Raw genomic sequence first — 16,917 nt, forward strand, 5'->3', positions numbered from 1 at the left:
CACACACACACACACACACACACACACACACACACACACACACACACACACACACACACACACACACACACACACACACACACACACACACACACACACACACACCTACCTGATATTTTCCACTGCTCATGGACAGAGACAGGAAGTGATGAAAGAGACGTTTCTGCTCTGGGCTGCTGGTGTCGCTCACATGAGCTGACAGAACAGAATCCAGAGCTCCATGGTACCTGAGCACACACACACACACACACACACAGAGTCAGCGTTGACAGTCTGGGCTCAGCTGTGTTCTAGGCGTGGTCGGCGTTGGCTCACCTGGACTCCAGCAGGTGGATCAGAGGGGCGAGGCGCTGGTGGAGCGGCTCAGAGGACGACTGACCCAGGTACTCCTCCAGCAGCAGCCTGACACACACACACACACACACACACACACACACTCATCAGGACCTGGACCTCCTCTCACACTGTCTGAGTATGTCCTCTTTGTTCTGTGTGTGTGTGTGTGTGTGTGTGTGTGTGTGTGTGTGTGTGTGTGTGTGTGTGTACCGAGCCAAGGTGGCGTCCAGGCCTTTGTTCAGAGGAACCGATCGCAGGATGGACTCCAACACGCCGACGTGACTGACCTCTTCCTCACACTCATCTGGAACACAAAACACCAACACACACTTAAGACCTGGGTCCTGAACCAATGACCTGCTGTGGTTCTGCTCAGGTGAACCTGGAGCACAGAAGGCTGAGGTTCCTGTGTGTGTGTGTGTGTGTGCAGGTTCTGACCCGAGCCGTCAGTGAAGGCAGCGTGGACCAGGTGAGGCAGCAGGTAACCAAGCAGAGGAGTGACATCATGACCCTCTGACATCACCTGTAGGGTCGGGACCAGAGACGGCATGGAGCACAGAAGGCTGAAGGCCCTGAGGAGACACACACACACACACACACTCAGACACACAGCTCTGCAGGATTACGTAGCTGTGGTTGTTCTGGTCCCAGGAGACTCCGCCCCCTGGCGTCTGCCCTACCTGGGCCCCACAGCTCCGCCCCTCTGGTTCTGCAGCAGGACGATGAGGCAGCCTAGCCCCTCCCTCTCCAGCGCCGGCTGTCTGAGCAGCGACCTGCTGACCTGCAGGGCGAGCGTGTCCACCAGGCTGGACTCCATCTCCACCTTGACGGACAGCTGGCACAGCAGCATGTAGGAGGCGGCCCTGTAGTCGTCCAGCGGCGACCTCAGGCCCTGTGGGGACACATCGTCATGACAACACAGCAGACACGCAGCAGAGAGCCGCACTGTGAGCGACGTCTTACCCTCTGGATGTAGGGCAGCAGTTTGGAGACGACGGTGTCTGACACTCTGTCCAGAGCGTCCAGAGCAGAGACCATGGTGGAGACGTAGAAGGAGAAGATCGCTCTGAGCTGAGAGCCTGGACGCTCTGGATACGCCTGAGCAGGGACAGCAGCGGGGTCAGAGGTCAGAGGTCACACACACACACACACACACACACACACACACACACACACACACACACACACACACACACACACACACACACACTCACCTTGATGGAGTGTGTCACCAGGTTACAGATGAAGTCCATGAAGCTCAGGTCTGTGCAGCAGTGAGCAACCAGAGCTCCTCTGGACAGAGGGACCCCAGGTTTCTGTAACACAAACACTCTATATCAACAATCAATATCAACTAATTCTCTCTCTCTGTCTCTCTCTCTCTCTCTCTGTCTCTCTCTCTGTCTCTCTCTCTCTCTCTCTCTCTCTCTGTCTCTCTCTCTCTCTGTCTCTCTCTCTCTCTCTCTCTCCCTCTCCCCCCCTCTCTCTGTCTCTCTGTCTCTCTCTCTCTCTCTCTGTCTCTCTCTCTCTCTGTCTCTCTCTCTCTCCCTCTCTCTCTCTCTGTCTCTGTCTCTCTCTCATTCTCTCTCTCCCCCCCTCCCCCCCCCTCTCTCCCTCTCTCTCCCCCCTCTCCCCCCCCCTCTCTCTCTCTCTCTCCCTCTCCCTCTCTGTCTCTCTCCCCCCCTCTCTCTCCCCCTCCCCCCCCCCTCTCTCTCCCTCTCCCTCTCTCTCTGTCTCTCTGTCTCTCTCTCTCCCCCTCTCTCTCTCTCCCCCCCCCCTCTCTCTCTCTCTCTCTCTCCCTCTCCCTCTCGCTCTCTCTCTCCCTCTCTCTCTCTCTCTGTCTCTCTCACCTGCAGACAGTGCAGCCAGCTCCAGCGGTTGTTGGTCTCTTTGATCTTGAGGAGCTGCACCACTCGGACAAAGATGTTTGTGTCGTGATACGGCAGCGCACACGCCAGCAGACTGTCTGTGTTATACAGCTGGACATGGAAACTACACACACACACACACACACACACACACACACACACACACACACACACACACACACACACACACACACACACACACACACACACACACACACACACACACACACACACACACACACACACACACACACACGAGGTTTCAGACTGGGCCGCTGTGACTTGTAGCAGTGTCAGAGATGAAAGGATGAACGACTCACCGGTGCACCAGCCACTCGATGCACTTGTGAGCAGGTTTGAGGAGGAAGTACGGGCAGATGCGAGCGAGGAAGAGCGAGATGCCGGCATCCAGCTTCTCGTTGACCTCTTTGGACTGGACGCTGCGCTCCAGAGTCACGGATGCCGGACTGAACAGAGTCTCCTGAAACTCAGAAAGGGCGGGTTCGATTCCCAGCAGCTCCTCCAGCCCTGTGCAGCCTGCAGGGGGCGCAAGAGGGTAGAGGTTAGACATCATCATCATCATCATCCTCACCAGCGTATCAACATGGAGAGCAGAGGCTTTCGGTTGTGCTACCTAGAGCGTAGAAGGTGCTGCGGTCCATGGTTGCAGCATCTTTGGGGTCAAAGAGCAGCGAGGCCACTTCTCTGCGTGCCAGGACGCTGGGGTCATTCTGAGGCAGAGCAAGCCTCTTCAGCTGGTGAGCCAGAGACGTCATGGTGCTGCTGACTGACACACACACACACACACACACACACACACAGGAATAATAGCATCTTCCATACCTAAACACAGATCTAAATGAAAACAAAGCAAACATCTTGAGCATAAATCAAAGGTGTATGATGTCATCTTGTTGAACTCCGTGACTCTCTTTTAGACTCTCATTCGGCTGTTAACTAAGCGTTAGTACTATATCATTACTTTGACTTCTCCGCCTCGAAGCTGTGACGTATGAGTATTGAAAAACAGATTTGGAGAATGAAGTAAATTTACTGAAAACAAAGTAAATATTTCTCAGGACTAACTTAGGTGGCAAACTAAACATTGATAAGTTCTTAAGCTTTTTGTAACAATCTAAAGCCAAATTCCTCTTCCCGGTGAGTAAGTAAACACGAATGATGCTTTTTGTGTCTCGTTTCATTTTAACTACATGAAGGAAATCATTGTATAACATTCCCGCTCTGCTGTCAGTATTAACAGACACGTGTAGGGTTTATTACATAAACATATATAAAGAGATAACGTAACAACAAACCTATAGATGCTGAATAGACGCCTCAACGATCCAAACCTGTTCAGCGAAGCTTTGAATCCACGTGGGTTAGATCGTTGTTGATGGCCGCGCCGCAGTGACCCTTCAGGGAAGCATCAACTTCCGGTTCATCAGTGTTTCGTTTTTTTTATTTTTTTTTAAAGCCTTAAGTTATTCCTCTTTATTGCGAATTTTACGGTAGAGAGTATCCACTTCTCTAAAATAAGTAAAACTACTTCAAAAAAGAGTCCTAATCCCGCTCCTTATGTCGACGGAGGTGGTGATTCCCTCCCATCTACATCCGGCTTCGTTTATTGGGCCGCTTTAAACGTGAGAGGTTGTTGGATTGAGGCAAATCAGAAAAAGAAAACTAAACTAATTTCATACTTTTCTTACAAAGTAGAATATTTACACTCTGTGTCAGAGCGTAACATCTTACACAGAGACCGAGAGAAGATTGTTATTATTATTTTTATTATTATCCTCATTCGTAGTAGTAGCATTTTAATGTTTATACGACAGAGTATAAGGGCTACCAAATATTAGGGAAATTAAATACTTATGGACATCAAAACCAACTTTGCAGTTTTTATGCTCCATATGTTATTGCTTTTTCTCCTCAAAAGTCTCGAAAGCTCTAGTTTATACTTCGAAAACTGGCACTAGCACTCTAATACTTATTATTATTTATATTATATTGGGATTCAAGACGTTTCAGATGACGCGGACTGATGTGTGTATATTTATTTGTATATATATGTAAGTGTATATATAATGTAAATAGCTAATGTATTTCCAGTATCACGAAGGAGGGCGTACAGGCGTAAAGGAGAGTAAGCATCTCATTACTATCTACTATCTTTGATAGTGTTTCCGCCGGAGTCATTCATTACTCCTGCCACACGGGGGCGATAATCAACGCCGCCTCTATAAAGCCGGAAGAGTTTGCGTTGTTTCCTTCACGTCACTCAGACCGCAACATGTTTAAAGGGCTGTTTTGTTATTTATTGCGTGTCAGTCGTCGTTTATAACACGTTTACCCCCACAAAGTGCGTCTGTGTGAGAGACGTTACGGTGCTCAGAGAACCGTTTATGTCTGCGTTTACCGGCCGGCTGTTAGCGCTGTAGCTAGCTTAACGTAAAGAGCACTGTCTTGAAGTGTTTTCTGAAGATTCCTCTGTGTGAGTAAGTTTAACTTTGTGCTCTCTGCTGCGTCATTCTGTAACGGAAGTACACTTTTAAAGGCCCATGTTTCCACGCTAACGTTAGCACATCGACAGTTCGTACTTCGCGGGGCTCCTCCCCTCGCAGACTCTCATTCGTCCATGTTGGCTTCATGCTCCCTGAGCTCCACGCTGATTGGCTGAGAGCTGACACGAGCTCACGAGGCTTTTATTGCGCCTCCCTGTGATTTATTTGCATTTAGTTTCATTTATACGGATTTGTTTTTATGGATATGATCAATGATCTGCATCTAACTGGTTTAACCCTTAAGACTACAGTCAGTCTGGATACTCAAATGATTTATTCCATTTTGTTTATTTTTTTTATCTTGGACAATGTTTAACTTTATTTTTTGTGTGCATGTGGGCGGGGTTTAATCAGCCCCTTGACCTGCATTGTGTTCACAACAGGAAGTGCTGTGTAGGAACCTAAAGTGTGCAGCCACCACAAGAGTTTCTCTGTGTGTTTCTTAGACGTGTGAATCTGTGTGTAGACGTGTGTGTCTGTGTGTAGACGTGTGTGTCTGTGTGTTGACGTGTGTGTGTTGTATGTAATGTGCGTGTGTGAGGACGAGGAGGTGGACCTGCGCAGCTGGGGCTGGACTGACCTGTGTGTATACCTCAAGTGTGTGTGTGTGTGTGTGTGTGTGTGTGTGTGTGTGTGTGTGTGTGTGTGTGTGTGTGTGTGTGTGTGTGTGTGTGTGTGTGTGTGTGTGTGTGTGTGTGTGTGTGTGTGTGTGTGTGTGTGTGTGTGTGTGTGTGTGTGTGTGCGCACCGTGAAACCAAATATAAAAACCAGGCTCAGCTCTAACATGTCAGACTGATGCTGAGAGCGGCATGTTGTCATGATCAGAGTCTGTTTTGTCCTGCTGGTGGCGCTAGATAGGGATTCATCATGTTGGTGTGCTAGAATGGCCAAGAGCTTTGATGAGCTGATTAATGGGTAATCAGTCTGTCCTCCTCCTCCTCTGCTGCAGCTCCAGTTACTCCTCCTTGGCAGTGGAGAAGGAGCAGCAGGTCCTTTGTGTTGCGGGGCGTCCCATCATGTCCAGACGCAGCCTTCGCCTCCACACCACTCACTCCTATGGAGAGGAGGCTCAGCTGGACCGCAGCCTGACGCCCAGCAGCGCCTCCTTCAGTGTGGGAGGACCTGGATGGAAGAGCAGCAGGCAGGTTTCAGATCTCCATCAGCTGCTCTCATCTGTCCTGTCTCTCTGATCAGCTGTCTCTCTCTCTCTCTCTCCCTCCCTCAGGTCCCTGAAGTCCCGTCGCTCCCAGCTCTCCTGCTCTGAGCCGCTGCTGGTTCAGACTCCTTGTAAGCGGAGCTCTTGGTCTCTCCATGACAGCAGCCTTCACAGCGTGGCCTCAGACGCCTCGCTGCTCTCCTCCATGCTCCACCACTCCTCCAGCCACGAGTCCACTCTGAGCCACGAGTCCACTCTGAGCCACGAGTCCACTCTGAGCCACGAGTCTACTCTGAGCCACGAGTCCACCTTGGTCCTGGACTCTACCCTGGTCCACGACTCCACCCTGGTCCAGGGTCTCTGGGGTACAGCTGAGTTTTACTCCTGATGTGACAGTTGTTGCGTTTTGATCACATTTGTACATTTAGTTTTCTAAGTGGAGCATTTAGGGAAACACATCAGATCATCAGAGTTCATCCATGTGTGAGTGTGTCTGCAGGGTCGTCATGACGATGTGCTTGTGTCTCTGAGCAGGTTTGGATCAGGGCCTGGACCCAAAAGGTCAGTTCATCAAAGGTCAGCTGCTGTGCGGAAGAATAATTAACAACAACAAAGAATAATTGTGTGTGTGTGTGTGTGTGTGTGTGTGTGTGTGTGTGTGTGTGTGTGTGTGTGTGTGTGTGTGTGTGTGTGTGTGTGTGTGTGTGTGTGTGTGTGTGTGTGTGTGTGTGTGTGTGTGTGTGTGTGTGTGTGTGTGTGTGTGTGTGTGTGTGTGTGTGTGTGTGTGTGTGTGTGTGTGTGTGTGTGTGTGTGTGTGTGCTCGTTCCAGAGAGCAGCACTGTCGTTGCAAACAGCACTCTGATTGGTCAAGGGGACGGCCGCTGTCACAAAGGCTCTGCCCACACGCCAAACTACTGTACAGGCTGCGAGCGGCGCCCAGACGGGACCGCCGCTCTGTCCTCCAGAGAGGCCGCCTCCTCCTCGCTGGGCTCCCCAGGGCCGCCGGAGGTCACAGACCAGGGCCCCTCCACCATCTACTGCAGGGACCGCAGCCGCAAGAGCCGGACAGGTGAGACCATATGATCATCAGTCACCATGACAACCACACGTTTTATAATCCGACCCCTGGCCTTCACGTCACCATAGTAACTTCAATGATGTGTGTTATACCTGGGTGGTAAATGTGGGAGTGTCCCTGGGGGGCTGATGTGTGTGTTGCCGTGTTCCATCAGGCCTGCTGGCGTGTGTGTGGGACAGAGCTGTGTGTGTGATCAGCACATCAGCTGTCTGTCTGCTGAGCCTGATCACTCTGTTGTACCGCCAGAAGCACCAGGAGGCCGCAGGTAGCCCCGCCCCCCCAGTACTGAACCAGGACTGAGTGTTTGTGCCGTGTGTGTGGTTGTTGTTAATGAGCTGCGGCGGTGTGGGCGTGGCTTCCCTCCTGCAGGTGTGCTGCGGTCCTGTGTGAGCTGCGTCTGGGCGGGTGCAGCTCATGTAGCGTCTGTAGTGGTTCAGATGTGGGGGGCGTGTCACAGAGGGACCTCTGAGCTCCTCCAGCAGGGCCCAGGGAACCCAAAGGCTGTGGAGCACCGAGGTACAGGTCACCAGAGTGTGTGTGTGTGTGTGTGTGTGTGTGTGTGTGAGAGCCTCAGTAACGCATGAACTCCTCCTCCTTCCTGAGCACCTGGACTGTTTGATCTCACACACACACACACACACACACACACACACACACACACACACACACACACACACACACACACACACACACACACACACACACACACACACACACACACACACACACACACACACACACACACACACACACACACACTGGCTTCTCTCTTCCTCAGGTTCACCTCAAACAAATTTGCTGCCACCATTTGCTTTGGCTGTTGCCGTGGTGACATGCAAACGACCCCCCCCCCCTCCACCTCTCACTGTGATTCTCTGCAGTCGGGTTTCTTCTTCGTCTTCACTTCTTCCTCTGAGCGTCGGCCCAGGTGAGTTCTGACTTTCAGCCTCTGTGTTTCAGCTCGGCCCGGTTACCACGGAGACATGATCCCCAAGGAGTCAGCCAGCGGGCAGAAGGAGGCGAAGCCCAACGGATCAGTGTGTGAGTCTCATTGATCTCTCTGTGCGTGTGTGTGTGTGAGAGAGAGTGCCCACTGTAAGGACGCCATGATGCCAGCTCACCTTTGTCTCCTATTCCTCCTCCTCCTCCTCCTCAGCTCCATCCTCTTCCTCCTGGTCCTCAGTTGGCTCTCAGGTCTTGGGTCTGCTGTGGAGCGCCACAGTGTTCACAGGTTCACTCAGCTCCTCTCCTCTCCTCTCCTCTCCTCTCCCCTCTTTCCTCCTTTGAGCCCGGTGCTCCTCTGAGTGTGATCACGTGTGTGTGTGTGTGTGTGTGCTCCTCCTCAGTGTGGTGTGTGTTGCTGCTGGCTCAGAGTGCAGCCTCAGCAGCAGGGCCTCTCTCCAGGAGCCTCCTCTCTGCCACACACAGCGCCGGCTGCTACACAGGTCAACCTTCCTCAGGCCCTGTGTGACCTTTCACCCTGCCTGCCTGTAGCTTAGCTCTGTTTGTAGTTGAAGCATGAAGCTGTAGGTGTAGATGATGCCTCCTTCAAGGCAGAGGAGCTGTGAGCCCACAGGTTTCTAAGCCTCAGCAGCTCTCTGAGCCTCTCCTCACCTGCTGGGCCTGAGCTCCTGTAGGACTGGGAGGAGCCTCAGGGTCAGAGGTCGAGGTCTACAGGGCGGGGCTTCTTCTCTTCTCCCTGGTGAAGCTGCATGCTGTCAGTTTAGCTGCTCTGTTTCTCTCTCTGCACACTTTGATCTCTCTCTCTGTGTGTGTGTGTGTGTGTGTGTGTGTGTGTGTGTGTGTGTGTGTGTGTGTGTGTGTGTGTGTGTGTGTGTGTGTGTGTGTGTGTGTGTGTGTGTGTGTGTGTGTGTGTGTGTGTGTGTGTGTGTGTGTGTGTGTGTGTCCTCAGGTAGAGCAGCAGCTGATGTGTTCAGGTGGTTACAGAAGCGATGTCATCATGCAGCTCGGCAGTCTAAGTAAGTCCTCATCCTGTGTGTGTGACACACACACACACACACACACACACACACTCTGTGCTGGTGTCCTCCAGGTTCCTCCAGAGGCTCCTGATCTTCCTCCTCCTGCTGCTCCTGCTGCTCCTCCTCTTCAGTGAGTACATGTGTTGTGGTCAGATCCGGGCCTGGGACCTGCAGGCCCTGATCTGGTCCTGATCTGGTCCTCCTCAGGCCTGTACTGGTTCCGTCCAGCTGGTTTCCAGTCCGTCCTCCCGTCGGTGATGGACATGACGGCCCTGCCCGCCTCTGTCGTCCCCAGCCTGTCCTCCGTCTCGTCCTTCACCTCTTCAGAGAACGCTCCTGCCGAGGATGAAGAGGAGAAGGAAGAGGAGGAGGAGGAGTGCAGGGAGGTGCAGACGTACGTGGAGCCTCCACACAGTCCTCCTCAGCTGGCAGAGCCCCACACGGGTCAGCAGGTACTGACTGAGCCTCACATGATCACATGACCCTGACTCTTCTTCGGATGAAATGAGGCTTTGATGTTTGTGCAGGAGGAAGCAGAGCGGCCGCCTCCTCCTCAGTCTGAGCAGCTCCTTCAGCTAGAGCAGCGTCTGTCTGCTCTGTGGGAGCGTGTGGAGGCAGGAAGTCATCAGGCGGAGCAGAGACACCAGGAGGTCGTCCACATGTACCAGGACATGAGCCCCACACACACACCTGAGGCTGAGCCTGAACCCTGGCTGAGCAGTCTGCTGGACCAGAAGCTGGACCAGAAGCTGGACCAGAAGCTGGACCAGAAGCTGGACCAGCTCAGGACTCAGCTGGAGGAGGAGCGGCTCTACAGAGAGCAGGTGACAGATCAGCTCCTCTATGAACCTCTATGAGGCACAGACGCATCAAGACAGACTTGTGTGTCCCGTCCCGTCCCGTATCGTCCCGTCCCGTATCGTGTCGTCCCGTCCTGTCCCGTCCCGCCCTGTCCCGTCCCGTCCCGTCCCACAGAAAAAATCTTGTCCCAGGCCAGAGTAAAAAAGACTTCCTGTCCCGTCCTGCTCCCATCCAGGAGAACTCCTCCTCCTGTAGCGCTCCCACCTTTTTTCTTTTAGTCTTGAGGCATTTCATTGATTTGATTTGATCTTCTTTACATATCTTTGTGTGCTGCAGTTTTATTGAAACAGATTTAAAGATAAACAGCTGAATGTAAGTTGCTGGTTGGCCTCTTGAGACCCCGCCTCCCTGACTCAGTGACGTGTTTGATCATTATTGAATTATTATTCTCTTACAAGCGGCATACTGCGTGTTCATTCTGCCACTCTCATGGAGTTAGGAACAATCTGACTTCCTTTCTCCTGGTGTGAGTAACAGAAAGGTTGTGGTTACGGACCAGCGGAGGAAGTCATCAGCTCCTCCGCTGGTTCCTGCTCGCTCCATTGCTGTTTCTCTCTGGCTTCTGGTGGAAAGCAGCGGCGTGGAGCACTGTTGTACAAACATGGCGGCGCCTGTCCTGTATTGGTCTTGTTCTTCTTGACTTTTTGATCCTGTGTGTGTGTGTGTGTGTGTGTGTACACAGATACAGCAGCAGCAGGAGGAGCAGCAGCAGAGGCAGGCGTCTCTTCTGGAGGATCTGGAGCTGCAGGTCCAGAAGGTTTCTGCCCGGGCTGAGGTACCGACACACACACGCCACCAGAGGGCAGCGTTGTTCCTGTGGTTCCTGCTTCACCTTTCTTCTTCTTTCATGCAGGAGCTTCTGCTGCGACAGGAAGCTGCCGCACGCCACGCTCCATCGCCGCTGACGGGCCCGACCCCCCTCAGGTAACAGGAAGCAGCAGGAGGAGGATAGAGCTCCTCTATGTAGGGCTGATCATGACCCTCCATCATCTTCCTCCTCCTGCAGCCATGCTGACAGCCTGTCCCATGATGCATTGGTGGCGGACGTAGTGGAGCTGGAGTCGGCTCTGCAGAGCGTCAGACAGGAAGTGGACGGACTGTCAGGCTGTCTGGATCGGTGTGAAGGCCTGGAGCAGATCCATCACACGGTGGGTGAAGGTCTGATGGAGGCTGGAAGCTCTGAGGTCCGGCTTCACCTCTCCTCTCCTTCACCTCTCCTCTCCTCTCCTTCTGCTCTCCTCTCCCCTCCCCTCCCCTCCTCTCCTCTCCTCTCCTCCTCTCCTCTCCTTCTCCTTCTCCCCTCCTCTCCTTCTCCCCTCCCCTCCCCTCCTCTCCTTCTCCTTCTCCCCTCCCCTCCTCTCCTCTCCTTTCCCCTCCTCCCCTCCCCTCCTCTCCTTCTCCCCTCACCTCTTTCCTCTCCTCTCCTTCTCCCCTCCCCTCCTCTCCTCCTCTCCTTTTCCTCTCCTCTCCTTTTCCTCTCCTCTCCTTCACCCCTCCCCTCCTCTCCTCTCCTCTCCTCCTCTCCTTTTCCTCTCCTCCCCTCCTCTCCTTCTCCCCTCTCCTTCACCTCTCTCCTCTCCTTCACCCCTCCCCTCCCCTCCTCCCCTCCCCTCCCCTCCTCTCCTTCACCCCTCCCCTCCCCTCCTCCCCTCCCCTCCTCTCCTTCACCCCTCCCCTCCTCTCCTTTTCCTCTCCTCTCCTCCCCTCCTCTCCTTCTCCCCTCTCCTTCACCTCTCTCCTCCCCTCCTCTCCTTCTCCCCTCCCCTCCCCTCCTCCCCTCCCCTCCTCTCCTCCCCTCAGGTCTCTGCTCAGGTGCGTGAGGAGATGCGGGTGGTCTTCTATGGGAACCAGTTGCAGAGTGGCGTTGAGTCGTCCAGCCTGCCTGTCTCTCTGCTGCAGTGGCTGACAGAGCGCTATGTGAGCGGCGGGGAGCTTCAGAGCGCTCTGTCCTCCCTGGAGCTCCGGCTCCTGCAGAACATCAGCCTGCAGCTGGAGCAGCTGGAGCAGCTGGAGCAGCTGGAGCAGCTGGAGGGCCCGGCCACGCCCACGCCCAGGTGCACGCCCACAGAGAGCAGAGGAGCTGCTGGAGACGGCGTGACAGAGGAGGTACACAACTCTGCTGCTCCTTCCTCTCCTCCTCCTTCCTCTCCTCCTCCTTCTTCTTCTTCTTCTTCTTCTTCTTCTTCTCTTGAGTGATGAGTCGTTTGTTTGCTGCTCTGTCCAGGACGTCCGGGTCTTAGTGAAGGACGCTCTGCGGCTCTACGCTCAGGATGGGACCGGCCTGGCCGACTACGCTCTGGAGTCTGGAGGTCAGACACTCACGGCTGTGTGTCCTCTTGTCCTTGTGTCTGTCTCACTTTTCTTTAACACTCTGAGACCCAGTGTGGTCTGGACTCAAACTACAGACCTTCTGCACAATGATGCACCTTCACAGAGAGTGTGTGTGTGTGTGTGTGTGTCTGTCTGTCTGTCTGTCTGTGTTGCAGGGGGCAGCATCCTGAGCTGCTCTGAGACGTATCAGACCCAGGCGGCTCTGCTCAGTGTGTTTGGTCTTCCTCTGTGGTATTTCTCTCAGTCGCCCCGAGCCGTCATACAGGTACACACACACACACACACACACACACACACACACACACACACACACACACACACACACACACACACACACACACACACACACACACACACACAGAGAGAGAGCATTAGTCTGAAGTGATGAAGAGCGTTGGTTCTGTCTGACCTCCTCTTCTTCAGCCTGACGTCCACCCAGGAAACTGCTGGCCCTTCAGAGGCTCTCAAGGCTTCCTGGTGGTGCGGCTCTCCATGACGATCGTCCCCTCCTCCTTCTCCCTGGAGCACATCCCCCGAGCCCTGGCTCCTGACGGGACGCTCCACAGCGCCCCTAGAGGCTTCTCTGTATACGTAAGAGGCTGAGGACCCCCAGACCAGGATCCAGGAGGGGCCCTGGGACTTTGTGTGACCTGTGCTGTGTTGTGTTTGTGTTTGAGGGTCTGGAGGAGGAGAGCCAGGAGGAGGGGAAGCTGCTGGGCTCCTACACGTATGAAGAGGAGGGAGAGGCTCTGCAGACCTTCAGTGTCGCTGTGAGTGACAGCAGGAGGACCTGAGGGCTCAGCCTGACTCCGTGCTGCGTTCAAGTGCTCATCAGCACTGGGAGGCAGCAGATCAACACTCTGACGACTCGCTCGGCTGCTTGGTTTTAGATTCCAAGTTGTAAAACTGGCGTTTCCCACTTTCCAGCGTGACTCAAAGGCATCACGGTCTGGCAGGTGGTGCGCTGGTCGTCTGATCTTTCCCAGCCTCCTCAGTGTTTTCTTCTGTGTCTTGTAGGAGGAGAACGAGGAGGCCTTCCAGCTCATCCAGGTCCAGGTTCTGTCTAACTGGGGTCACCATGACTACACCTGCCTGTACCGCTTCAGAGTGCACGGGACCCCTGGGACAGCTGAGGACCCCCCGCTGAGCTCAGGTGGGCTTGAACAGGGCGGCGGCTGAAGGTCACCGCAGGTCAACACTTTCATGACGTCGCTTTCTTCTGCTGGGAATACGTTTCCATAGAGAGCAGTTTGGAATTCGGGGAGGAAATCAAAGCAGACGTCTCTTAGTTTTTATTGATCGACTGAACTGCAGTGCTGCTGTCACCCTGACCCGTGACCTCTGACCTCTGGTTTCACGCGGAGACGAGCGGCTGCAGCTCGTTTGTTCCAGTGACGTCGTCATGGTGACTGTCGCCTCTTAGTGATGAATCAAAGCTCAGCCATGATCAGAAGTCAAACTTCACTAAATGTCTCTTATTTATTTAAAGGTCTTCAGGTTAGTGGAGAGAAATAAACTCTAATGTTTTTATTCTTTAATCTTTAACATGTAAATATTTCTGTTCTGTGATTTGAGTGAAGAAATGTCAGAATAAAGATGTGAAATTTTAGTTTTTGGTTTTATATGTGCTAAAAGTTTAAATGAAAGAATTCAGTGACTGAATAATTATGATCCATGATGAGGAAGCCAGGCTACAAAGGGTTAAGACTGAGGGATGGAACAGAACCTGCTGGGCCTCACGGTGCAGCTCAGATGGTTCTGGGACCTTATGATCACCGCTCAGCTCCACCTGAAGGTCAGGGGGCGATCAGCTGAGAGGTTTTTGGGTCGCAGCTCGAATGAAAACAAAAACCTCAGACGATTCAAAGAGACAGAGCTTTATTTTAAAAAGTGTGTGTGTGTGTGTGTGTTCCCTCAGAAGTATGGGGTTGGGTCGGACTTGTTGCACATCTGGACGTGCACGTGCGAGGTGATGCCCAGGTACACGCTCTGCATGGGCAGCATGGTGCCAAGCTCCGCCCCCTTCAGGAGCGACCCAGAGGTCTGCACAGGACGCACGTAGAACAGCTTGAAGCACAGATCTACACACACACACACACACACACACACACACACACACACACACACACACACACACACACACACACACACACACACACACACACACACACACACACACACACACACACACACACACACACACACACACACACACACACACACACACACACACAGTGTCAGGGCAGCCATGGTAGGAATACTGAGACAGGATAACATAAAAGTTTATTATCCCAAAAGGAAATTACTGTGTAATAAGGGTTGATTGATAAGTACTGAGCCTTTGTCAGCATGAGATGACTGATGATTAAAGTTCAGCTGCAGTCTGACTTCATCGTCTGATCAAGTCTGAGTCTGACCCACTGGCTCTGATCCAGGACTGTGGCTTTAAACATGTGACCTTTGACCCTCAGACTCATCTCTATGCTGGGCTCACTACTTATCAATCCTTGGACCTGTCACCAAGGCCCTGAGCTGTCAGACCTCCTGATCTCAGGTTGATGCCCTGGTTGATGGCGGCCTTCCTGGGGTCGGTGTAGACGGTGAGCTTTCCGTGGAGCGTCACGTCCAACGGAGCGTAGACGGTGGCGCCGTCCGCACAGGTGATGTCCAGGCCCTTGTGAGTCCGACCCTGGCTGAGCCAGCAAACAAACAAACGTCACCTCACACCTCTGAACACGGTGACGTCACCTGCCTGTTGTGTGGTTGTGTAGTTGTGTTACCGTGAGGCGCCGTAGTGTCCCTGGCCCCATCTGTCCGCCGTCCTCCTCTGGTTGCTAGGGTTTCCACTGCAGAGCTGACCGAAGCGAACGCCGTCACTCACACTGAGCATGACTGAGACACACAGACAGAGAGAGACAGGCGCTCTACAATCAGACAGACAGAGAGAGACAGGTGCTCTCTGGTCAGACAGACAGGTCTCTGGTCTTCTTACCCAGCAGCAGCAGTGTGGCTGTTTTCACTCCTGTCTTCATGGTGAAATGTTCTCTGATCTCTCTGGAGTCTGGCAGCCAATCAGGAGCCTTTTATAGCTGTGGCCACACCCCCTCGACTTACCTCACAGTAAAAAGTCCAGAACACAAAGGCAAACAAGAAACCAGAGGTGGACAAAGTGTGTGTGTGTGTGTGTGTGTGTTCCTCTTTATGAGTCGCAACAAAACCAGAAGTTTGACCAACTTCTGCTTCCTCCTAAAGACCAGAGTGTGGAACATTTAGAACTCTAAATGTCACACACACACACACACACACACACACACACACACACACACACACACACACACACACACACACACACACACACACACACACACACACACACACACACACACACACACACACACAGAGACTGAAAGTGAACTAATGCTGTGATGTATGTTGACAAACATTAAACAGTTTACAAGAAAAAGGGAAAGTACATCACACACTATCTCTCACACACACACACAGTTTTTTTGCTGTATTGATCTTCACTTCCTGTCACAGCTCAAAGTTCAGTCTTTTTAATCATTAAGCTCATTTATTTCAGTGACACACAAACACACAAACACAACCTCACACTCAAAGGTCCAGCATCTACACACACAGAGGTCAGAGGTCAAGCGGCTGACGGAGCGTCTCAGCTGAGGAGCAGCCCCTCGCTGACGGGCATGTTGATGTGAGCGCTGAGCAGCGGGACGCTCCGCCCCTCGTGCAGGACGAACACCTTGATGATGTCAGAGACGCCCTTGTCGCTCCTGCACTCCACAAAGGTCTCCACCGGGTACATGAGTCCAGGGACCAGCAGGGGGATCTTCATGTACGGGTTCCTCATGTGGTACAGGCTCGGGTCGTACAGGAAGCTGATGGCCAGGTTCACGACGGGCCGGCACGCCGCCGCGTTCTGGATGTTCAGGGTGAGTTTGAAGGAGGGGCCCAGGCCCTGGACCACGGCGTTCATCTTGAGGGGCTGGGCGGGGCTGCTGGACACGGGGGCCATGCTGGACTCCAGGGCCTTCACGTAGGCTTTGGCGGCGGCGAGGCGCAGGCGGCTGAGGTCCATCTGGAAGGCGCGGTGCATGGCCGGCCCGTTCTCACGCTCCCGCAGCGTTTGGTCCACGTACAGTTTGGTCTTCTTGGGGACGTTGAGGCGGACGCTCTGAGCCACCGGGGGGCCGGGGGCGCTGTCCCTGTCCTCAAACGCCGCCGTCCTCTTCAGGATCTTCACCATCAGGCCGCCGCCCCTGGTGGTCAGGATCAGCGTCCCGTCCTCGCGACCGTACCGGCCGAAGCGGATCCCCGTGACCACGTCGGGCGTCTTGATGGTGCTGAGGAGGTTCTTGTCCCGGTACAGGTGGACCTCACAGTTGGCCAGACCCACCAGGACGGCCTGGAAGCCCCTGGAGGGAAGGTCCATGGCCGCCATGGTGGTGATGGGGGCGGGCAGGGCCACCTTCCACTGCTTCCTCCCCTGGAAACACAACACAGGTCAGGGGTGGGGCTGAGGGGCGGGGCCAGGGGTGGGGCCAGGGGCGTGGTTACCTTCTGGGTGAAGCCCTGCAGGGTCTCGTCAGCTCCGCCCACCACCACGTCCTTGCCCACCCTCACCAAACCCACCGGGTGACACGGAAGCTGGATGCAGTACTTTGGACCGGAGGATTCTCTGTGGAGAAACACATCTTCATCATCATCATCATCATCATCATCA

General features: G+C 53.6%; 4 protein-coding genes across 6 annotated transcripts in view; 1 reads left to right on the forward strand and 3 right to left on the reverse strand.

The window, feature by feature from the left end:
• heatr1 (HEAT repeat containing 1) overlaps positions 1 to 3,613 on the reverse strand; it is a 13,092-nt gene extending 9,479 nt beyond the window's left edge. For 2 of the 3 annotated variants that reach the window (XM_076167937.1, XM_076167935.1), the window contains exons 1-11: positions 3,521 to 3,613; positions 2,839 to 2,984; positions 2,525 to 2,741; positions 2,187 to 2,328; positions 1,551 to 1,652; positions 1,300 to 1,434; positions 1,017 to 1,228; positions 775 to 908; positions 547 to 640; positions 316 to 402; positions 110 to 227 (exon numbers count right to left, since the gene is read on the reverse strand). In XM_076167937.1, the coding sequence (XP_076024052.1) occupies positions 110 to 227; positions 316 to 402; positions 547 to 640; positions 775 to 908; positions 1,017 to 1,228; positions 1,300 to 1,434; positions 1,551 to 1,652; positions 2,187 to 2,328; positions 2,525 to 2,741; positions 2,839 to 2,980 (1,383 nt within the window). In that variant the 5' untranslated portion in view covers positions 2,981 to 2,984; positions 3,521 to 3,613. Of the gene's footprint in view, positions 1 to 109; positions 228 to 315; positions 403 to 546; positions 641 to 774; positions 909 to 1,016; positions 1,229 to 1,299; positions 1,435 to 1,550; positions 1,653 to 2,186; positions 2,329 to 2,524; positions 2,742 to 2,838; positions 2,988 to 3,520 lie in introns of all 3 variants that reach the window. The other variant, XM_076167936.1, reaches the window with a different exon arrangement.
• A 2,171-nt stretch (positions 3,614 to 5,784) lies between these two features.
• On the forward strand, positions 5,785 to 13,869 carry LOC143014125 (uncharacterized). Its single transcript, XM_076167919.1, has 22 exons — positions 5,785 to 5,909; positions 5,994 to 6,289; positions 6,459 to 6,485; positions 6,754 to 6,993; positions 7,157 to 7,267; positions 7,372 to 7,518; positions 7,963 to 8,043; positions 8,159 to 8,233; positions 8,915 to 8,981; positions 9,056 to 9,114; positions 9,192 to 9,436; positions 9,512 to 9,808; positions 10,528 to 10,620; positions 10,699 to 10,769; positions 10,852 to 10,993; positions 11,646 to 11,951; positions 12,070 to 12,154; positions 12,332 to 12,441; positions 12,600 to 12,767; positions 12,854 to 12,946; positions 13,194 to 13,329; positions 13,419 to 13,869. Exons 1-22 carry the CDS (start codon positions 5,785 to 5,787, stop codon positions 13,463 to 13,465), a joined length of 3,021 nt encoding a protein of 1,006 aa, XP_076024034.1. The 3' UTR covers positions 13,466 to 13,869.
• Positions 13,870 to 14,037: 168 nt separating this feature from the next.
• LOC143014122 (leukocyte cell-derived chemotaxin-2-like) lies at positions 14,038 to 15,310 on the reverse strand. Its single transcript, XM_076167916.1, has 4 exons — positions 15,169 to 15,310; positions 14,957 to 15,068; positions 14,718 to 14,869; positions 14,038 to 14,257 (listed from the first exon to the last, which is right to left on the reverse strand). The coding sequence occupies exons 1-4, from the start codon at positions 15,206 to 15,208 to the stop codon at positions 14,091 to 14,093; spliced, it is 471 nt and encodes a 156-aa protein (XP_076024031.1). The 5' UTR covers positions 15,209 to 15,310; the 3' UTR covers positions 14,038 to 14,090.
• A 366-nt stretch (positions 15,311 to 15,676) lies between these two features.
• On the reverse strand, positions 15,677 to 16,913 carry bbs1 (Bardet-Biedl syndrome 1; the record flags this gene model as incomplete). The annotated part of the gene is made up of 2 exons (XM_076167920.1): positions 15,677 to 16,680; positions 16,752 to 16,913. Coding segments are annotated over 2 exons (993 nt in total), but the record flags the coding sequence as incomplete, so codon positions are not given.
• Between the last annotated feature and the right edge of the window lie 4 nt (positions 16,914 to 16,917).

The sequence above is a fragment of the Genypterus blacodes genome, unplaced genomic scaffold (genome assembly GCF_046128005.1).
Source record: "Genypterus blacodes isolate CSIRO-AG114 ecotype Tasmania unplaced genomic scaffold, CSIRO-AGI_Gbla_v1 ptg000181l_1, whole genome shotgun sequence".
NCBI classification, from domain to species: domain Eukaryota; kingdom Metazoa; phylum Chordata; class Actinopteri; order Ophidiiformes; family Ophidiidae; genus Genypterus; species Genypterus blacodes.